Source organism: Peromyscus californicus, unplaced genomic scaffold (assembly GCF_007827085.1).
Source record: "Peromyscus californicus insignis strain IS unplaced genomic scaffold, ASM782708v3 Scaffold_14__1_contigs__length_90479793_seg_2, whole genome shotgun sequence".
Taxonomy (NCBI): Eukaryota; Metazoa; Chordata; class Mammalia; order Rodentia; family Cricetidae; genus Peromyscus; species Peromyscus californicus.
In genome coordinates this window covers 10,352,019-10,371,906 of record NW_026294436.1, presented here as the reverse complement: position 1 = coordinate 10,371,906, position 19,888 = coordinate 10,352,019, and the positions used below count along the sequence as shown (strand labels likewise).

General features: G+C 39.8%; 1 protein-coding gene across 3 annotated transcripts in view; it reads left to right on the top strand.

Annotated features, from left to right (window-relative positions):
- Dpp10 (dipeptidyl peptidase like 10) overlaps nt 1–19,888 on the top strand; it is a 725,523-nt gene that overhangs the window by 694,314 nt on the left and 11,321 nt on the right. For all 3 annotated transcript variants that reach the window (XM_052736764.1, XM_052736765.1, XM_052736766.1), the window contains 5 exons: nt 9,394–9,588; nt 10,855–10,909; nt 18,510–18,609; nt 18,847–18,905; nt 19,030–19,102. In XM_052736764.1, coding sequence (XP_052592724.1) covers nt 9,394–9,588; nt 10,855–10,909; nt 18,510–18,609; nt 18,847–18,905; nt 19,030–19,102 — 482 coding nt within the window. The remainder of the gene's footprint in view (nt 1–9,393; nt 9,589–10,854; nt 10,910–18,509; nt 18,610–18,846; nt 18,906–19,029; nt 19,103–19,888) is intronic.

The following is a 19,888-nucleotide window of genomic DNA, read 5'->3' as shown; positions in this document are numbered from 1 at the left end:
TCATGGTGATCTTTGAACTACAATGTAAGTGTGGGGCCAGGCTAGGATACAAGAAATCCTGTCACACAAAAGTAAATATATCAATCAGTGGTATGATTGTCATTGAGGTCATGGGACTGTATTCCTTACCCTGATCTTTTGATTAATGCTGCCTGTAAGTTCTGTAACAGTAGATGACCTATCTGAGTACTTCTGTTCTAGGTTACCACTCTGCTTCCTGCTTGACTTTTCTGTCCTTTGGTGTCCCTCCAGGTCCTCTCTCTCTCTCTCTCTGTTGTTTTTCTGCCCACTGTGAGGACAAATATTGGGATTTTACATTGGATGACATTGCCCTCACAGCAGCTACCAAAAACTGGCTCCTCTAGATATAAGAAACCGTTTGATCCCAGCCAAGTACACCTCTCTGATCTTGGCTCAATATATATTTGCTCATGGTGCCACAGTCTTTGCCCAACTTAAAAAGATCTAGTAATATTTTATTTGAAGATGTATTTCCAGATAATTCTCTGCATGTCCTTGTTTTTAATATGTAACCATGACCGAGAATAGGCAGTGTTTCACTTTTCCATCTGTTAACCAAGCAACTCTTTCCTTTGTATTGTGTTGCCTCAGCACACTAATTGGAGCATAATCCTGCCCCATGAATATTGACAGAATGCATGAATGAATGAACAAAAATGAAAAAAAAAACCAAATGAATCAGTCAACCATAAAGATTTTCAAGAATAAGATGAATTAGAGAAAGATAGGAGCTTAAATAATCCGAGCACTTACAACATGTATTAATTTAGCCTTAGAGGTGAATCAGTTTCTCATTTCTTTAGGTTTTTCTGAATGATGCTGAAAATTGATGCTTACACATCTCCTCACTATTTGACCTTATAATTTTCCTGTCGAACTTGTATCCTTAAGCTAATAAGAATTAACATCAGGTACCATTATTTTATTTTAGATACATCATTCTAAATATGTATAGATCCCATGCATATGTGATGCATATATGTATGTTCCCATACATATAGATGGACCTACATGTGGGCACATGTGAAAGGTTCAAGGTTAGCATCAACTCTCGTTCTCAATTACTCTCCACCTCAAGGGTCTCTTTCTGAGATTTTGGTTTGGTCTACCTAGCCAGGGAATCTGTTCCCTGAATCCTGTCTCCTGTCTCTGACTCTAGAGCTTAGAATTACAGGCAAGCCACCATACTGGCTTGGCTTTTTATCTGGGTGCTAGGATTCTGAACTTCAGCCTCCACGATTTCCTGGAAAGGTCTTTATCCACTGAACCATCTCCCCAATCCCCTATGTTTAATTCTTAGAGAATCATGCATGCACATAATTTGTTCTTATCCTAACAGGAGGAAACTAAGAATAGAATATGTCATGTCTGCCATCCCCAGAATCATGAGCAGGGCAAAATTATTTCCTGAAGTGGAATTGAATTTATTGGTTTATATCAAGTTCTATGCTTTTAATATTACCTATCATGACCTGCCAGTAGATTTATCCATATTATAATAATTACTGGATGGTTATCAATGAATACAGAATTGAATCTGAGAGTTTTATATCTAGTCAAGCTCTTTTGTTCTGTGTTCTTCCCACATCACAGTTCACAATACTTTGAAATGACGCTGCAGTAAATCTATGACCTCCCTCTGGACTGTAGCCTTTGAAGTTCAAATACCTCCAACTGGTGTCCCTAGATGGGGACCATGCATTTGACACTAGGGCCTTTGGAACTCATTCTAGATTCGAACCACAGCAACACCAAAGAGCCAAACATGGAAATCAGGAACTTTAGAAGCTTTTTTCTTGTGTTCTTGATGCACTGCTAAGATGGGTAACTGTAAGAAATAACATCTATTACCTCTAAATGCTAATGCCCTGGGAACCATTGCATGTGGACCACAGTGATGTGTCTTCTATGGTGATGGGAACTCATTTATCACATATGAAATATCTCATACCTGATATTCGAACTTAAATAATGCCCACCTATTTTATGTGCAGTTCATAGCACATTTCCTTTTTTTAGAAAGTAATTTTCTCACATACTGGGATAAGAACAGGGTAGGTATCATAGTTCTTCTTTTATAGGTTGAGAACAACTAAGAACATGAAATGGTAGGTAGAGTCCCATATGGTGACCATCTATTTAGAGATGAAACATTATCAGGAAGATGAGACCACAGAGAGGACTCAGTGGATAGGGTGCTTGTGGCTAAGCCTAAAGACTTCAACTTGATTCCCCAGGTGGAAGGAGAAAGATTATTCTTGAAGCTTGTTCTATAGCCTCTGTATGTGAACACACACACACACAAATAAATAAATGAGGGAAATGTATAAACTCAGAAAAAAAAAGTCTCAAAATAGTGTAGACACGTAAGGGGTGTTCAACATCGTCATCTCTTAGTCCTATGCTGGTTAAGAATTCTGGTTTCTTTGTTTGTAGAAATGAGCCTCATATGCCGAATATTTAAGTGAATATATTCTGAGCAAGTTTTATAATTGTATTAGTGCTAAAAGATGAAATTATCTAATTATCAAGTTTTGTACTTTTTTCAGTTCTGTGTCTCAATATACTGATATGTTATATGGTTCTGCTATTAGCCACTGTACATCATTAGCATTTTGCTGCTGCTTTTGTTTATTTAACACATCAAAGTAAGATAGGGTTAAACATCTGTGTTAGTACATCCATATTTTTATTGATAAATTGATTCCTAGAATCCAGCTAGATGAGTAGGAAAACAGAATGGTATAACTACCAAAGTTGTCAATGATGCCCCACCTAGTATGAAGTACACTTTCAAGGTTTGAATGAACACCAAAATCATGGACTTTTGAGGCTCTTTTTGAACGTGGCCTGACTGAACAAAGGTTTGTAGAAAGAAGCAAACACACACAATCACCCTTCAGCTGAGATTTATTAGGAGAGAGCTTCACAGTCATGGACAGCCATGGTCATATCCTGAAGTGCAAGAGAATTGGAAGAGAGGCAGAGAAAGCACGGCGACCATAGGCCTTGAAAGCAGAGACTCCCATTCAGGATGGGAGAGCACTAGGAGAGAGAACTGTCAGGTGGAGAAGGATGGTGAGCTCTGAAGGGAGAGACAGATCCCTCAATTTTCAAGAACAGATGAAGTGTCAGAATTCTGTAGATTTACAGAGGATGAGAAAGTTTCAAACCTCATAAACTAAGCAACATCCTAGATGTCACAGAGGTGAGCATTGAGTCCCAAACTGGGTGAGACTGCAGTTCAAAGTTCCTTTGGTTCTGAGGAGCTTCCCCTCTCCTTAGATCCTTCTTAGGCCTGAGTTCTCTAACAGTCACAGAAGGAAACTGCCACTCCTTTGTCCTAAGTGGCAGGCATAGGGGGGCTTAGTTTGATCTTTTTTGGGAGAAGAAAACAGGCACCTGTTGAGTCTTCAGTCTAATAGCGTGTAGTTAGTGTCTGTTAATTCACTGTGAATTCACCATCAATCCAGATCTCTGTCTTGTGAATTGCGTGTCTCAATATTGTACTCACAGGAATCCCGTGATGAATTAATTACACTTTTTACTGGGAAAATTGTCACTTGCTTGTTTTATATAGGTGTAGTCTTCTATTTTTGTTACCAAACTTGGGGTCAATATGTATGCCTCAGGAAGTCAAGTATAGACCACCTGTCCTTGAGAAGCCAATGGAACATCTGAACTATTAGAAGACAGAGCAGAAACATTAGATATATCCAATGTGGCCACATTGGAAAGAGGGGTAAAGAAATACAGTGGCCCCTTCAAGCCCATCTCCAATGTCCTGAAGAAAAATTAAACTTTATTTGCTGGACCAGGGATATGCACATCTAAGCAGTTGTGGGCAGAGTTTTGTCCTGTCTGCCTGAAACACTATTTCTTAGCTCTAGTGACATCCTGCAAGTGGGTCTGTCATGTTCTTAGAACTGTGTGATATCTCTTACAGGGAGACAAGCACTCCTCTGCTCTGCTTGGGCTGACAGTCTTCTCTTTCTTCTTCTAGCATGAGATTCTTTGGGAAATTCCCATTTCTTGGGGTCTGGTGTTTCAGAGTCTTCATTTCTGCCAGGCCAATCCTGCTGCCATCCTACCCTGTTAGGTCACAGGCCCTCTATTCTGCTGCTGTTCTCTCTTCCCCAAATTTAAGCCACATCTCCTATGGTCTTCCTCTGGACAGAGTTGGAGAGTACAAACAGGCCTCAAGTTGCTCTTAGAGTTGACTTTTTTCCCTTACTGTGGAGAGCAAGGCCTACCTACACAAGAGGCCTCTGTTCCAAATCCAACCCTTGCTCTAGCCTGGATGCCCTCCCTCCTTCTGCCACTCTAGACAAGTCTAGTCTTCTGCTGCCAAGTCACCAGTGACCCATCACCCCCAACTTTGCCCAAGTTCTCAATCCCCTAACCCCACTGAGCAGTCCCTACTGCCGAAGCATAAGGTACCTTGAATTGTTGCCCCAGTTCTTATCAAAATGGTCCTGACTCCTGGAATGTAGGCTACATTGCAAGGCATGGTAACATATAAGAATGAGAAAGGCCGGGCGGTGGTGGCGCACGCCTTTAATCCCAGCACTAGGGAGGCAGAGCCAGGCGGATCTCTGTGAGTTCGAGGCCAGCCTGGGCTACCAAGTGAGTTCCAGAAAAGGCGCAAAGCTACACAGAGAAACCCTGTCTCGAAAAACCAAAAAAAAAAAAAAAAAGAATGAGAAAGTCTCTTTGGTCCCTGGAACAGAAGGCTTCCCCTTCATAACCCATCCAGCTGCTCATGGCATGGTGCCGAAAACCCTCCGAAGTTGTTTGAGTACCTTCCATTGAAACTGGTACCATCATTTCCTATTTATAAATACTCCATTTTTAAAATTTTATTTTGTGTCTATATGTGTATATCTGTGTGTGTGTATACACATGTGTGCATATGTATATAGAGGCCAAAGATGGGTATCGGGTGTCTTCCTCAATTTCTCTCCACCATGCCTTTTGAGACTAGGTCTCTCACAGTACCTGGAACTCACTGACTCAGATAAACTGGCTAGAGGGCAAGCCTCAGGAATCCCTCACTACTGGCACACTGCTTGTATTAAGGGCATGAATTACCATGACTGTCTTGTTCACATGGATTGTAAAAATTGCATGCAGGGCTTCATGTTTGTGTGTCAAGCACATTACTGACTGAGACATCTCCGAATCTACTTCCACATTCTTTTAGCCAGTGTATAGAATATTTTTCACTCTAATAGCTAAGAGGTGTACAGTCATTGAATCCATATCAAGAAGAGAATGGATGCTTCTGTCCCTGACCTGTTTGTAAATTGTGCTATGGGGCCATTTAATGGTAAGTGATGCAGGTGTAACCCTTTCAAAATGCAAAGGAACTGGAAAAGGATGTTCTAGCTCTGGAATGATGGAAATATTTAAACAAATGAAAGAAAAGATCTTCTAGCCTCCTTCCCTTTCTATTCCCTCAATGATGCCATTAGAAATTATCTCAGATGAAATTGGCCAAAGGATAAGAATTAATGTAGTGAAACTTGACAGCAGATATCATTAGAAGATTGTGTTTTCTCCCTGCTTATTCTATGTTTTCTGCTTGGGAGATGTCCCCAAGGCCCTTTTCTGTTGGTTCTATTCTGTTATTTCACGTGCTGTCTCGGATGTTTATCCCAAGGTTAATTTCGTGTGTATAATACTAACAGTCTATTTTTGAGTTTTATGTCTGGCTCATTAATAACCATGCTGTTCACTGTTTCAACCTGTGTAGTGATGAGAGTTCATCTTTTGACTCCATGTTACAATTTGAATAGTAGGACAGAAAGAGGTGGATTCTGCATTTCTTATGCTCTCATGAGAATTTTTAAACAATATTTGTATCTGGCTAAGGAGACAGTGCTGGATCCCATTTAAAGGCAAAAGGGTATTCAATGTCCTTTAAGGCGAGGAAGAGTGTCTTTAGTGCATAATCAATGGTCCTACCATGAGGAAGTCTGGTCTACCAAAAACACAAAGCAAATGCAAAATGTGTGGCCCAGGATGTAGGGAGGAATAGAATGAAGTTTCTATTACACTAATGCACATTATTTTGTCATTCATAAAGAAATGTTTATTTTTTATTGTGTCTATGTGGGGATGGAGTATGGGCATGTGAGTGCAGATGCCATAGAGACCGGAGACTATGCCAGATCCCCTGAGCTGGAGTTATAGGCAGCTGTGAGTCATTCTAGCGGGTTCTAGAAACCAAACTCTGGTCCTTTACAAAAGCAGTAAGTGCTCTTTACTGTTGAGCCATCTCTCCAGTCACCATATTTTTGAGATAAATAATAGTGTATTAAATACAATACATTCTTAAATTTTAAACACAGAAAAGAACCAGTGTCACTATGGTAGCCTTCCCCTGGCGTCTTCCTTGGTGGCTTGCAGGTGGTGTCACTGTGGGTTTGTCCTCATGTGGTACTTGTTCTTGACTCCTTTGTTGTACAGGTGTCTATAGTTTTTTTTTTTTATGTTTCAATTTTTCAACTTACAGGACACCAATGAGATTGGACTCCATCAACCTCAGGAGCCCATTTTACATTCTCTGTCCCTTTAAATGCTCTGTCTCAATATAGTCACATCTTGTAATGCCAGGGATCAGAAACTCACTGAACTTTAGGGGACAAAATTTATTTTGCCCATAACCACTTATTTCCCTTAATTTTTAGTTCCATACTGTAAGTAAGGGACCAATAAAGAAACCACCAAAATGGCTGCTCCATGATTGGGGGTAGGGTTTTTATTATAGGTAAGAGAGAACAGGGGCATCTGAAAGAGTCCAGAGCAGAGAAGGAAAGAAGCAGATAGATGATGGCCAAAGCTATCTGTAAGATAAGCAAGATTGATAGGGATGAGGGGGTAGGTTTGCTGTTATATGGGGAAGCAAGAATAGTGGAGCTGAGGGGGTAGGTTTTCTGTTATTATAGAGACTGAATGGCTCTCTGGGAGGAGGGAAGCCTATAAACTGTAACAGCCTGGGAGATAGCATAGTGGAGGAGTTGGGGAGGAGAAAATGGCCTGGAAGCTAGCATGAACTTTGAAAGGTATAACAAGTATATGTGAACAGGAACTGAAGGAACCTGGGAGCCAGCATGGGTTTTGAAATGCAACAGGTATATGACAAGGGAAATAGACCTGTCTGGCAGGCAGAAACCCATTTTGCAGATTCCTAAACAAAGGCTGGGTGTGGACTTTTAGCAATGTTTCTATAGTCCAGTTTCAGAAGAGCCAAGATTGTCATTTCTCGATGAAGACACTAGTTTTTGGAATTTAGTTAATTGGAATCTCTTTGGACTTGACACATGCAAGTGCTATGTATGCTCAGTGCTTAATGTTCCTGGGGTGGTTTATTGGCTTTTCTTTTCTTTTCCTTTCTTTCCTTCCTGCTTTCTTTCTTTCTTTCTTTTAAATATGGTGACCTAGCAGAAGCATATTGATAAGGATTGTTTAGTGGGTTGGTGTCTCTGTACGAGCACATATGTAATGGTAGAAGAAAAATGATCTGGTACTTTTCCCCTGAAGAGTGAGTTGTGGGGGGAGGATTCTTGGAATGTAGCCCTGGTAACAATGGAGATCTTTTCAGAATGAGGTATTTAGATGCTTTTTAGATCAATCACATGGGTGACCTCCTGTGTAACCTGTGCCTAATTTTGTTCCTAGTGAAACTAGATGAGGATGATGAGGATGGTGTGATAATAATGATGATGATGGTTATAATAGTTATAATGAAGATGATGATGTTGGCAACAAGTGATGATGATGGTGATAGTTGTGTAAACTGATGACATGGCCATGACTGTTCCATGGTATGGCTAAGGGAAAGGTTTTGGTTTTTGTTGTTGTTGTTTGTTTTAAGACATGAGGGAGAGAACAGCCAGAGACATCTGGAAATGTCCAGAGCAGAAAGAGAAAGTAGAATGAATATGTCCAGCACATTGGATCTGGCCATGAAGGAGGCAGGAGCAGAGCAGAGAAAAGATAAACAGGCAGAGCAAAAGAGGAAAATGAAGCGAACATGGGCAAAAGATAGGGCAAAAAGAGAGCCTAGCTAAAATAGCAGAGTTATAAGGAGAATTCTCAGCATTAGTTGGGGGAACCCATGAGCTGGAGAAGCTTAAGGTAGGGAAGGAGGCGACAAGAGCTGAGAAGAGTTGGAACACCCAAATGGATTTTGAAATGTGTAACAGGTACTTGTGATACTGAGGAAGCCTGAATGTGAGCTTGTGCTTTGGTATGCCAGTAGGCACCGCAGATAGCCATTTGTCCCTTCTGTCAGTTGCAAGGGAAATGGCTCCTTTGGGTAGAGAGGAGCTGGCTTCACGAGTTCCTGAGGAATGCTGGCTTTCATATAACTTTCAGAATTTGGGGAAATGGGGTTTTCGTACGACTTGAAAATAGATTAATGATGGTTATAATGATGGTGAGAAACATGATGATGATGATGATGATTGTGATGATGATGATTTTTGTGGAGGTATGCTAGAGATGAAAAACAGGATCTCCCACTATTTAGACAAGTCCTCTATGCTGAGTCATATCCCCAATGCATGTGATTTTTATGGAAAGCTCCCTTTCTGTATTTTCTATAGTCTAAAAAAAAGAATCAGCACTTGAATCTGACAGTGTAAAGTCATGCTACCTCTCCCCAGTGGAGAAATGATTTAAGTTCTGTAATTTTCGTGTCCACCTTGACATCTGGCTTTCAAATTTTTCAGACATTTGTTTTTCTGCTTCCCTTCCTGGCTGTTAGCTTGAAGGCTGAAAAAGACCTCTCCCTTTACTGTTTGCTTACCTTCTCGCTGAGAATTCCATCATGGACAGGAAGAAAACCCTCAGGAAATATTAATACAGTATTTTCTTCAGAGTCTAACATTCTTTAAGGTTGTACACTTCCCGTTAAATTATATGAAGTTTTCATGGCTGAGTTAGTGCTCTATCAGACCCTTCAGCTCTTGCAAACCATAGGTAAGACATTTATTTCTAGAACCCCATTGAAGACATCCAGTAAAAATAGACTTGTCTGTCAGGTTGACAGTCATTCTTCAGAAAAGTCTTTTAAAAGGACCACATATATTCTCCATTTTTTCTCTTTGAAAAATGAGTTAAACAGGTTCAGCTATGCAATTTAAGGCATGCTGACAGCTCATCCTTGGTACTCTTTATTTAAAACTTTATGTAGGGAAAATGGTTTGTCATCAAGAATTAACCATTAGGCTTTTCAAGAATTAACCAAAATGTTAATAGCCAACACTGATGATTTCCATACTGGTTAATCAGTTAGTATGAGGTGAAACCTTCTACCAAACTGCCAATTGCTTTTCATTTGATCAAGTATGCTCACATTTGCAGGGATGAAGAACCAGGAGGCCAGATGGTGACAGATAAGTTCCATGTTGACTGGGATTCCGTTCTTATTGACACTGATAATGTCATTGTAGCAAGATTTGATGGCAGAGGAAGTGGATTCCAGGGCCTGAAAGTTTTGCAGGAGATTCACAGAAGGATAGGGTCAGTAGAAGCAAAGGACCAAGCAGCAGCTGTAAAGTAAGTTGGTGCATGTCTTCCTATTGTTTTCCATAACTGCAGAATCTATGTAATGTGGCACATTACTCAGTCAGAGATGTCTGTTTATGGGTCTACCAATTTTCTAAGTTGAGCATGTAGCTTTCTTGCATTTTTCAAGCATCTATCACACTTAGTGGCATCATGAAAGAATAATCATAGTTATTCCCTGTAATTAGAATTTACGTTGGGTTTATAGAAATGGCAGAACTAGTACACCACTGTATCACTTATTGACAGAAATCTACACTATCTACTATGTCCACAACTATTTATAATTCTTCCTTTAAAATATCATTACATTTTTTGGAAAGTTATTTACATTGTGTGTGTGTGTGTGTGTGTGTGTGTGTGTGTGTGTGTGTGTGTGTGTGTGTGTGATGTGTGATGGGTATAGGTGAGTACAAACTGTGACACAGGTGTAGAGGTCAGAAGACAACTAGCAGGAGTTAGTTCCCTTCTTGAACCACATAGATTACATGCAGATTTAGTTTTTGCAGCAAGCACCATTCCTACTAAGCAATTTCATCCACCCTTAACTCTAATTCTTTAACATCTCAAGGTTACTATTAACATGGGTGGAGTGAAGGTATAATAGGTAAGGTCATTGCTTCTAGTATACAGGGATCAGCCAGGAATGGTGTGAGGAAGCTGACCCAGCAGGCCAGGGTACACTTGAAGACTCTACATCTGTAATAAGCTCCCAAATGATGAAAAATTGCTGGATTATGGCTTTGAGCAGAAGACTGTGAACTATACAGGCCTTCCATGTAAGGAACGCCTTTAAAGTAAAGTATTTCCCCTGGTACGTGTGAGTGTGTGTTTGCATGTATGTGTGGGGGTGTATACATACATGCTACCATCAAATGTGGGGGCCAGAAGACAATCTCAGATGTCCATCCTCACCTTTCACTGTATTTGAGACACCATATCTCTTGATGTCACCCCTGTGCACCCCAGGCCACCTTTCCCATGAGCTTCTGGTAAGCTCCTGTCTCTACCTCCTACCTTGCTGAAGGAACTCTGTAATTATAGGTGTTCACTACTTTACCTCATTTTATGAGGGTTCTAGGGATTTGAACTCAGGTCCTCACACTTCTGTCCACTGAACCATCACCTCAGCCCACAGTAAAGCATTTCTAAAGTTTTGGAAGAGTGTTTGTATATGTCTATCTGTCTGTGAGTCATAAATCCAGATATGTGATTGACTCAAGAAGTTATAACTATATATATTTTTTGTCCTTTCAGATATTTACTGAAACTACCATATATTGACTCCAAAAGATTAAGCATTTTTGGAAAGGTAAATAAAAATACTGAACATATTTATCCATATACCGATATATATGTATGTATATATAATTTCATTAGTCATGGTACTTTAATTTTCTGTATTACCCTTTAAAATTGCATAATCCATATTGTGTTCATTGACTCGCTTATTTGGAGATCTATTTCTCAAGCATGCAGTTCATGTCTGGTGTTAGAAATGAACAGTAAAAGGGAAAAACACCTAGGGCTGGGAGCTGGGGGTGTGGCTCACTGGGGAAAGTGCTTATTGAGGTACAAGGATGAGAACCTGAGTTTTGTTTCTAAGAACCCATATAAAAGCTGAGTGTTATGGCATGTGCCTCGGATTCCAGTGTTTGTAAGAGATAGGAAGATACCGGGAGCTTCTTGCCCAGCCAGTCTGGCTGAATCAGTGATCTCCAGGTTCAGTGAGAATCCTTGTGGGGCAGAGCAGAGGACAATACTGAACCCTGACTTCTGGGCTAAACACACACACACACACACACACACACACATGCACGCACACACGTGTGAGCGCGCACACACACACACAGAGAGAGAGAGAGAGAGAGAGAGAGAAACAGTTAATATTTAGATGAAAGAGCTAAAAGGAAGTAAGAAGATTGCTCTATTTCATTCTGTTTCTCTTTAAGTGTTTTGTTGGTTTGATTTAATGGTTTGTTGTTGTTGATGTTTTGTTTATTTTTTGTTGTTGTTGTTGTTTTTTGAGATAGTCTTACTATGTAGACCTCAAGCCTCAAAGTCATGAGCCTCCTGCCTCACTGTGTCAAATACTGGTATTATTACAGGGGTTAGCCACCACACCCAGTGGGGATCCCTTGTTTCTGAGCTACTGTTAGTGCCTTGGAAGGCACATGTTCCCATTTTAAGCAGCCTTTAAAGCAGGATAGCAAAAAGTAGGCAGCAGCCTTGCTGGAGCGGGCAGCAGCCCTCCAGGCTCAGCATGGCTCCACCCTCCTTTCCTGTGGCTCTTCTCTAAGGGAGGGGCAAACCTCCTCAGGGTTTCAGGTTCTTGCTCCCTCTTCATGTCTAACTCTCCATCTCTCCTTTTTGTTTTTTCTCAGTGAACTACATTTTTCTGGCTCCACTGCTCTATTTTTTCTGTTTCTCTGTGTTTGCTATTTCACCAGTTTCTACACTTATCATTATTTTCTACTTTTACAAATTCATTTTCCTCTCTAGCTGTAAGTTAAATGCCTACGGTTATTTTTTCTTTTTAGCATTCTGCCTTTGAGATGCAAGTATTTCTGACAGAGCACCCCTGTGAGTTACTCCCTAGGGTCACTCCCAGCAGCTCTGTTGTTAAAATTTACTGTGAATATGTCTTAAATCCCAACGTGTTTGCTCCCCCCAGAGTGATTTTATTATTTTATTCTACAGGAAAGCAGTGTTGACATTCTTCTGTTTTACCCTTAATTGTAATAGAGTTGTGGTCTGTTCCTTGATTGAATTACAGAAGTCATGTGAACTACCAGTTGATTTATAATTTAGGAAGAAATGACTTTGAAATATTACATGTTCCTAAATATGTTGGTATCAAATACATTCCAAATAGTCAGACTTGTCCTTCATGGAGTCTCTAGTCATAAACTTACTTAATGATTTATTTAGTTTCCAGTGTCTGGGAAGGGTGGGTGCATCAGCCCTTCTCATTATAGAAGTGAACTGGTCGGTTGCCCTTCACCAGATTAGTCCCCATAGTACACGTTTCAAGATCATTATTACTCCCTGTAAGTGCAGAATGAATCTGTCTTCTGGTGAATTATGGCTTTATTGTTTGTTGTGATTTTGTTCATCTCTATGGATGGTGTGTGTGTGTGTGTGTGTGTGTGTGTGTGTGTGTGTGTGTGTATGCCATGTTGTATATATGGAGGTCAGAAGGTCATTTGTAGGAGTCACTTCTTTCTGCTTATCATGTGGGTCCTGGAACTCAAACTCAGATCGTCAGCCTTAGGGACAGGCATCCTTGTCCTCTACACCATTTCACTGGACATACTTATTATTTCTTAAAAAAGAGTTTTGTGGCAGGGTGGGGGAGTTCTACAATTCTGAAGGAATTGGGGGGGCAGCAAGATGGTGAGAGGCTTGAATTTCTGAGTCCTCCCCCACTTACCTTGTAAAGGAATATTCTTTTCTTTGGGGTTAACTCATCAGTTTGAAATTAAAATTTTTATTAAACAATTTTGCAATAAATTCCTTTGAGGACAAATAAATTATCCACAAGAAACAGCCTTTGTCTAGTTTTTATATCTTCTCCTGCCTTCCCATTAGAGTATTATTTTATATGTGTACACACAGGTACAAACACATATATACATGACAAGTATTTTCACTGTAATGTTGGCTCCTAAACATTATGTCTGATGTGTTTATTTTAATGGCCTTGTGAATGATGGCTTTCTCTATTATTTGCTAACTGGCTTGGTAGGATAATGAAAAGATTTTAGCAGCTACATGTTTAACTGACCATGTGTTTTTTTACTCAGTAATTAGACTGGAAGCTTGGAGCAATGTTAGTTTAAATTATACTCTTTGGAAACTAACCTCACCTCACCTAAATATATAATCATTTTTTTTTAATTTTATTCTTTAAAACAAAACTTCTTAGTTGTGAAAGGTCACAAAACTCCTGAATCAAAACTTTTCTGAATTATTTTCTTTTAAAAAATGTTTGATATGAATCGAGCCTGCATGAAAAATAGTAAAAATTTTATAAACATCATTCTAGAAGACAGCATAACAGTGATCACTTAACAATGCAGGCAATATGATTAATTTACTCCAACCAATCCTGTGTACTCTGTACCCAGCACTTTTAACAGAGCTATATGGGGAGCAGGAAAGATGGCTCAGCAGTTACGAATACACATTACTCTTTCAAAGGACCTACGTTCATTTCCCAGAATCCATACCAGCAGGCTCACAGTTGCTTGTAATTCTTCCTGAAGGGGATCTGATGCCCTCTTTTGGCCTCAGTGGGCACCCAAACTCACATGCATCCACCACCACCAACAACAACACATACACAAACTTAAAAGTAAAACAATTTTTAAAAGAGTTAAGTGGTCTAATAATAAAACACAGAAAAGATCACATTATTGAATTTCTGGTTGTTACAGAGAAATAAATGGAAGATAAGCAGTAAAGTATCAGATGATGTGAGGCAGAAAGACAGTCATAGATGGGCGATGAGAAAGCCAGTTTAATGTATTTATGTTTATTTATTATTGGGGTGTGTGTGTGTGTGTGTGTGTGTGTGTGTGTGTGTGTGTGTGTGCGCGCGCGCGCGCGCGCGCGCGCGCGTTCATGTCATGTGTGGTGCATTGTGGAGGGCAGAGGACAACCTTTTGGAGTCAATTCTTTTCTTCCACCTTTGAGTGGGTTCCAGGGATTGAACTCGGGTCATGAGGCTCGACAGCAAGTGCTTTATCTGCTGTCCTTTCTTTCCAGGAGAAGTTGAAGTAAAAATCTCCCATAAGGAGACCTTGTTGGCATGAGACCAAACAGTAAAAATCAAGGAACATGTCTTTCCCAGGGCTGGTCTTATGCTCAGAGATAACAGAGTGACTATAAAACATATTAAACTTGACTTACAAAGAGGGAACCAATACTTACAGTTTTGCATCTTATTAGCTGCAAAGGAACTTCTTACAGCTTGAAACCAGCTCAAGCCATTTCTCGGGTTTGTAAAAATGTGTACAATCAGAGGTAGAACATGGCTCAGTGAGCAAATATTTTGTCACATAAACAGGAGAATGTGAGTTCAAATTCCTACAACCCATTTAAAGCTGGAGGCAGCAGCCCACACTTCTAAGCCCATTCCTGTGACATAGCGGATGCATAGAAAGTCACAGGACAGCTAGCCTGCCTTATCCAGCAATGACCAGAAGTTGGAAGACCCATACCCAAAATTGTTCTCTGATCTCTGCACATGCATTGTGCCACAAGAGCAACTGAAGGACCACACATACAAGCATATATGTATATATGTACATATCATACACCTGTGCATAGATAAAGATGTGATGAAACAGAATTAATGTAGAGAGACACATGCTGATAAAATTGTGTTAATTCCAAAATACCAAATTTTAAAAATATTTTTACTTATTGGGAATTTAATGTATATATGCAATGTATTTTAATCATGTTGGGGACCCAGAGTCAGACAGGTCCCAGGCAAGCAAACTGATAGAGAAAGGATCTCATAGGTATATTGATGTACTTTTCACTTCAATGTTTACAGTTGCCAACCTCTTGACTCTTCTTTCTCTCTGAAACAAAGTCTTGGTGCCCTCCTTCCAGGGGAACTACTGAGGAGGACTTTCACATTTCTGGGGTTGGGAGTGGGGTTGGCACTCTTGTGAAAGAACCAATCAGTTTCCATTTCTTTGTCTGGATTATCCAATGTCCCACAATAGCTAAAACCAGCCATTTCTGAGGGATGAAAGGGATCTATCCCACTGCCATACATATACCATTTTGGTTTTTGGAAACAAACTTTAATTTCCGGTTTGGATCCTCCACTAAAACTTCTGTGATTGGAAGAGTGTTGATGAACAGAAACCAAACGCTGGGATAGTAGAAGCAGAGCATACCAAACTGTTGAATGTTTCCCTCCCCACCCACTGCAAACCACCTCTAATTGGCTGCAGGTCAATAGGAAGAGTCTCAAACTCAGAATCTACCTGAAGTATACACTGTTTTGAAAATTAAACCCAGCATATCCCCATCTAGTAAGAACTCATATTTGACTTTCACTGTCTCCCAGTCTGTTTTCCAAAAGCTCTTTCAAGTTCAACTTTTGCCTCAGTGAATAAACATGAAATGATTGAGAGGATGGTGAGCAATTAAAATTTAATTTATTCTAATTCCTGCCAGTGTTGATTTGTTCCATTAAAAACAGAAGTTATTTCTCTGAAATAAATCAAATTAAAGCAACATTTTAGATTTGATTTTTAAATTCCACAGCTTTCACTATCATTAAGTCTTAAAGATTATTTAGCTTCATTACATTCCAAATTTTCATATTAAAAAAAATACTGAAACACAGCTCCTGGAGAAGTAAGAAGCCAAGGATGTGTGCACCAGACCTTAGCTGGAGAACTCCGGCGGGGGCATCTTCCCAGGCCCAGGGTCTCATCAAATTCTCATTGAGGGCTTGTTGGCTACTCCTCTTTGTTTCCTCCCTGTCTTGTTCTACGACTCTGGGGAATTCTGGAGGGAAAGAGGACACAGGGATAGATGGGAGGCATCTTTGTTGTATCAGTGTGCCATAAGAACCTATAACTCAGTGCATCTAACAAGGGCTGGCAAGAAGGCAAGTGGCAAAGGGGCTTGCCACCAAGCCTAATGACCTGAGTTCGATCCCTAGGACCTACGTGGTGGAAGGAAGTAACTGACTCCTGAAAGTTGTCCTCTGACCACCACATGATCCAGCGCAGTGGTATGCACGTGTATGCACACAAACACACAAAAATTTAAAATATAATAAAAAATGTGTCCAACAGTATCACAGGCATCCCTTTAAAGTTTGAAAGATCTTGACATACCTGAACTCCACCTCTCAAGAATCTCAGGCAGGAGAATAATAGGTTGGAGGCAGTTTAGGCTAATGAGATACTTTGCTTAAGAAGGAGAGAGAGAGAGAGAGAGAGAGAGAGAGAGAGAGAGAGAGAGAGAGAGAGAGGAGGAGGAGAAGAAGAAGAAGAAGAAGAAGAAGAAGAAGAAGAAGAAGAAAGAGGGAGAGGGAAAGGAAGGGAAAAGCAAAGATAAAAGAAAGTCCCTTGAAGCTACTGAATTACACCATTACACATTTACTATAAAAGTTTGTAAGTAAGCCGGGCGGTGGTGGCGCACGCCTTTAATCCCAGCACTCGGGAGGCAGAGCCAGGCGGATCTCTGTGAGTTCGAGGCCAGCCTGGTCTCCAAAGCGAGTTCCAGGAAAGGCGCAAAGCTACACAGAGAAACCCTGTCTCGAAAAACCAAAAAAAAAAAAAAAAAAAAAAAAAAAAAAAAAAAAAAAAAAAAAAAAAGTTTGTAAGTGATTTTTTCCCCTGGATGATACTGTCATGCAGATTTATGATGTCATATATCTCTGTGACAAAGTGATTGCTGCCGTGGACAGTGAGAAATGATATCATTGGACACTTCCTCTGTGTTTGTTTGCTTTTGCTTTTGTGCAAAGAACAACTAAAATCTACTCCTTTGGCAGGAGTCAAACCTCAGTACATTTGGAGCTCACAGCCTCACATTGTGCATTCTTTTCAGGATATTGTTCCCATTCTACCTATCAGACACTTGTAACTTCTACCTTGCTGACCTCCCTCGGTTCCTGTACAGTGCCCGTCCCATCCCTGCACCTCCAATAAGCGCTGTTTAATTGTTTTTCTATATAGAAATTTGAACTTGCTTCTTCACCACTGCCCTCATCTATTTCTGTTCCTTTTCTTTCTCCTCTTCCTCCCCCTCATCCTTCTTCTCTCATCTTCATCTGTGTCTTCTGTCTTCCTTCTTCCCTTCTCCTTTCTCTCCATTCTTTTCTTCTTCTTTAATTAGTGCCTTTCCCACTGATGAGAGGTCAGGAATTTAGGTCTCCCCTCTTAATGGTGCCGAAGGCAGATATCTTATCAACAGATTTCTCTATAGATAAAAATCTCTTACAACCAGAAAAATCCTGTCTGTCCTATGTCTGGCAGATTTTCTTTTCTTCTCTTCTTTGTGTAAGTGTTAAGTATGTACATTTGTGTGTGGAAGTGTGCGCATGTTTGCAAATGTGTACATGCATGGGAACAGTTGTAGCTGTTATTACTCAGACACCATCCACCTTGAATTTTGAGACAAGATCTCCATGATCCTAGAACTCACCAAGTATGCTAGGTTCAATGGTGAACTAGTTCCAGGTATTGACCTGCATCCAACTCCCAAACAAGAGGACACTAAGGGTGTGCCACCATGCTCAGCTTTTCAGGTTTGTAGTCTTGGGTTTTGGAAGACCACATGCTTGTATGGGACACACTACCACGTGAGCTGTCAGTGCAGCCCCAGTCTGTCATTTCTCAAAATTACCATCTCAAATCATCCTTACCCCAAAGAGGATCATTCATCCCATGGTAGCAGATTCTGGTCTCCTAGAGTCAAACTTTGGAGTGACGGGTTCTTAGCCACTGCAAGGAAATTCCAAGCAGAGTATATAGTTGTGGTCTGTATTTCAAGTGTTTTACTTTCCTTTGATGATTGTACATAATCATCATTATTATTAAGTATTCTATTAGGATACACACCAAATTGTCTTAAAATTATATATAAAGAATATTTAATTTCCTTTTGTTTCAAAGCATTTGGAGCATTTCCCAGATACATGCTGTGAAATCGTGAATTTTTGTGATATGTAATTAATTTCATATTTTACTTAGTTGTTAAAATAGCCTGTTGTATAAATTTTTAAACAGCTGTTAAATCTTCATATGTACACAGTAATTTTTTGCATTCCATTCTACACTTGGCAACTCTGGGGTATGTGCATTATTAAACAGTGATCTAAAGGTACAAGCATTGTTAGGAGTCATTATTATAATTTTTCTTTTGCTCAGGGGTATGGGGGCTATGTTGCATCAATGATCTTAAAATCAGATGAGAAGCTTTTCAAATGTGGAACAGTGGTTGCACCCATCTCAGACATGAAGTTGTATGGTGAGTATGTCCTACAGACAGTTCTAATCTAAGGTATTGATTGGTGGAAAACAAAATCCCAATGCAGAGAAACTCAATTGAGCTCATTTATCATGTGTTATTAAAGCCTGTTGTGAGTTATCACCTCCCTGACGCAATTGATTTTACTGGAGCGTGACAATTACATTTGAAGTGCATAAATAAATAATGAAATAAGGGACAGTTTGCTTCTTCTGATGTTTTCTCCTTCAATCACAGCCTCAGCTTTCTCTGAGCGGTACCTTGGTATGCCATCAAAGGAAGAAAGCACTTACCAGGTAACTAATGTAAAAACAACAACAGCAAAAGGCAAAGGCCTTTTTTTTTATTGATATAAAGATTAAGTTGAATCCTCCCATTCAGGTCTGTCCACACAAACATATACTTGTGTTTTGCTTACAGGCATCCAGTGTACTGCATAACATTCATGGTCTAAAAGAAGAAAATATATTAATAATTCACGGAACTGCAGATAGTAAGTATTGTATTTGTTGCTTCTCTCTGATGGGAGCTGTCCTGTTACAAAAGGATGCCTCTTACATGTAGGACTTGTTTGCAGAGGGTCCTGCAAAGCTGCTGAACAAGAGTACAGGAAGTGACATGGAGAATGAGATGTCAGGCAGGAAATGGGAAGGAAGTAAGGAAGCTATTCAATATCACTTTCTGAAATGATAGGAAAACTTGATCTCTAATCTTGCAATCATATATACAGCATCCACTGGCCACTTCCAAATACCATATTGTGATTAGTGTTGACTAGGGAACAAAAAATTTTAATGTCAAGATGTAGTTAAATCATGGATCAGATGAATGCATGTGGTATATGTGTGTATGTATGAATGTGCCGGTATCTGCCTCCATGTTTGCATATGTGTGTCTTTTAATTAAAATTAGGTTAAGGAGCTATGAGGTCTAAGAACCATGTGTTAACCTGGGTTCCCATGTGAAATAAAAATCAGAGAGAGGAAAACAGTAATGAACTCCAGTTCATAGTCCTTTTGTTTTATTGAGCCTCTCATGACAATGTAAATTGTAAAAGAAAGAAAGAAAGAAAGAAAGAAAGAAAGAAAGAAAGAAAGAAAGAAAGAAAGAAAGAAAGGAAAGAAAGAAAGAAAGAAGGAAAGAAAAAAAAGAAAGAAAGAAAGAAAGAAAGAAAGAAAGAAAGAAAGAAAGAAAGAAAGAAAGAAAGAAAGAAAAAGAGATAAAGAAAGCCTGGTGCAGCCTACATAGGAAATCTTTGTTCTCTTGACAATACTTCTGA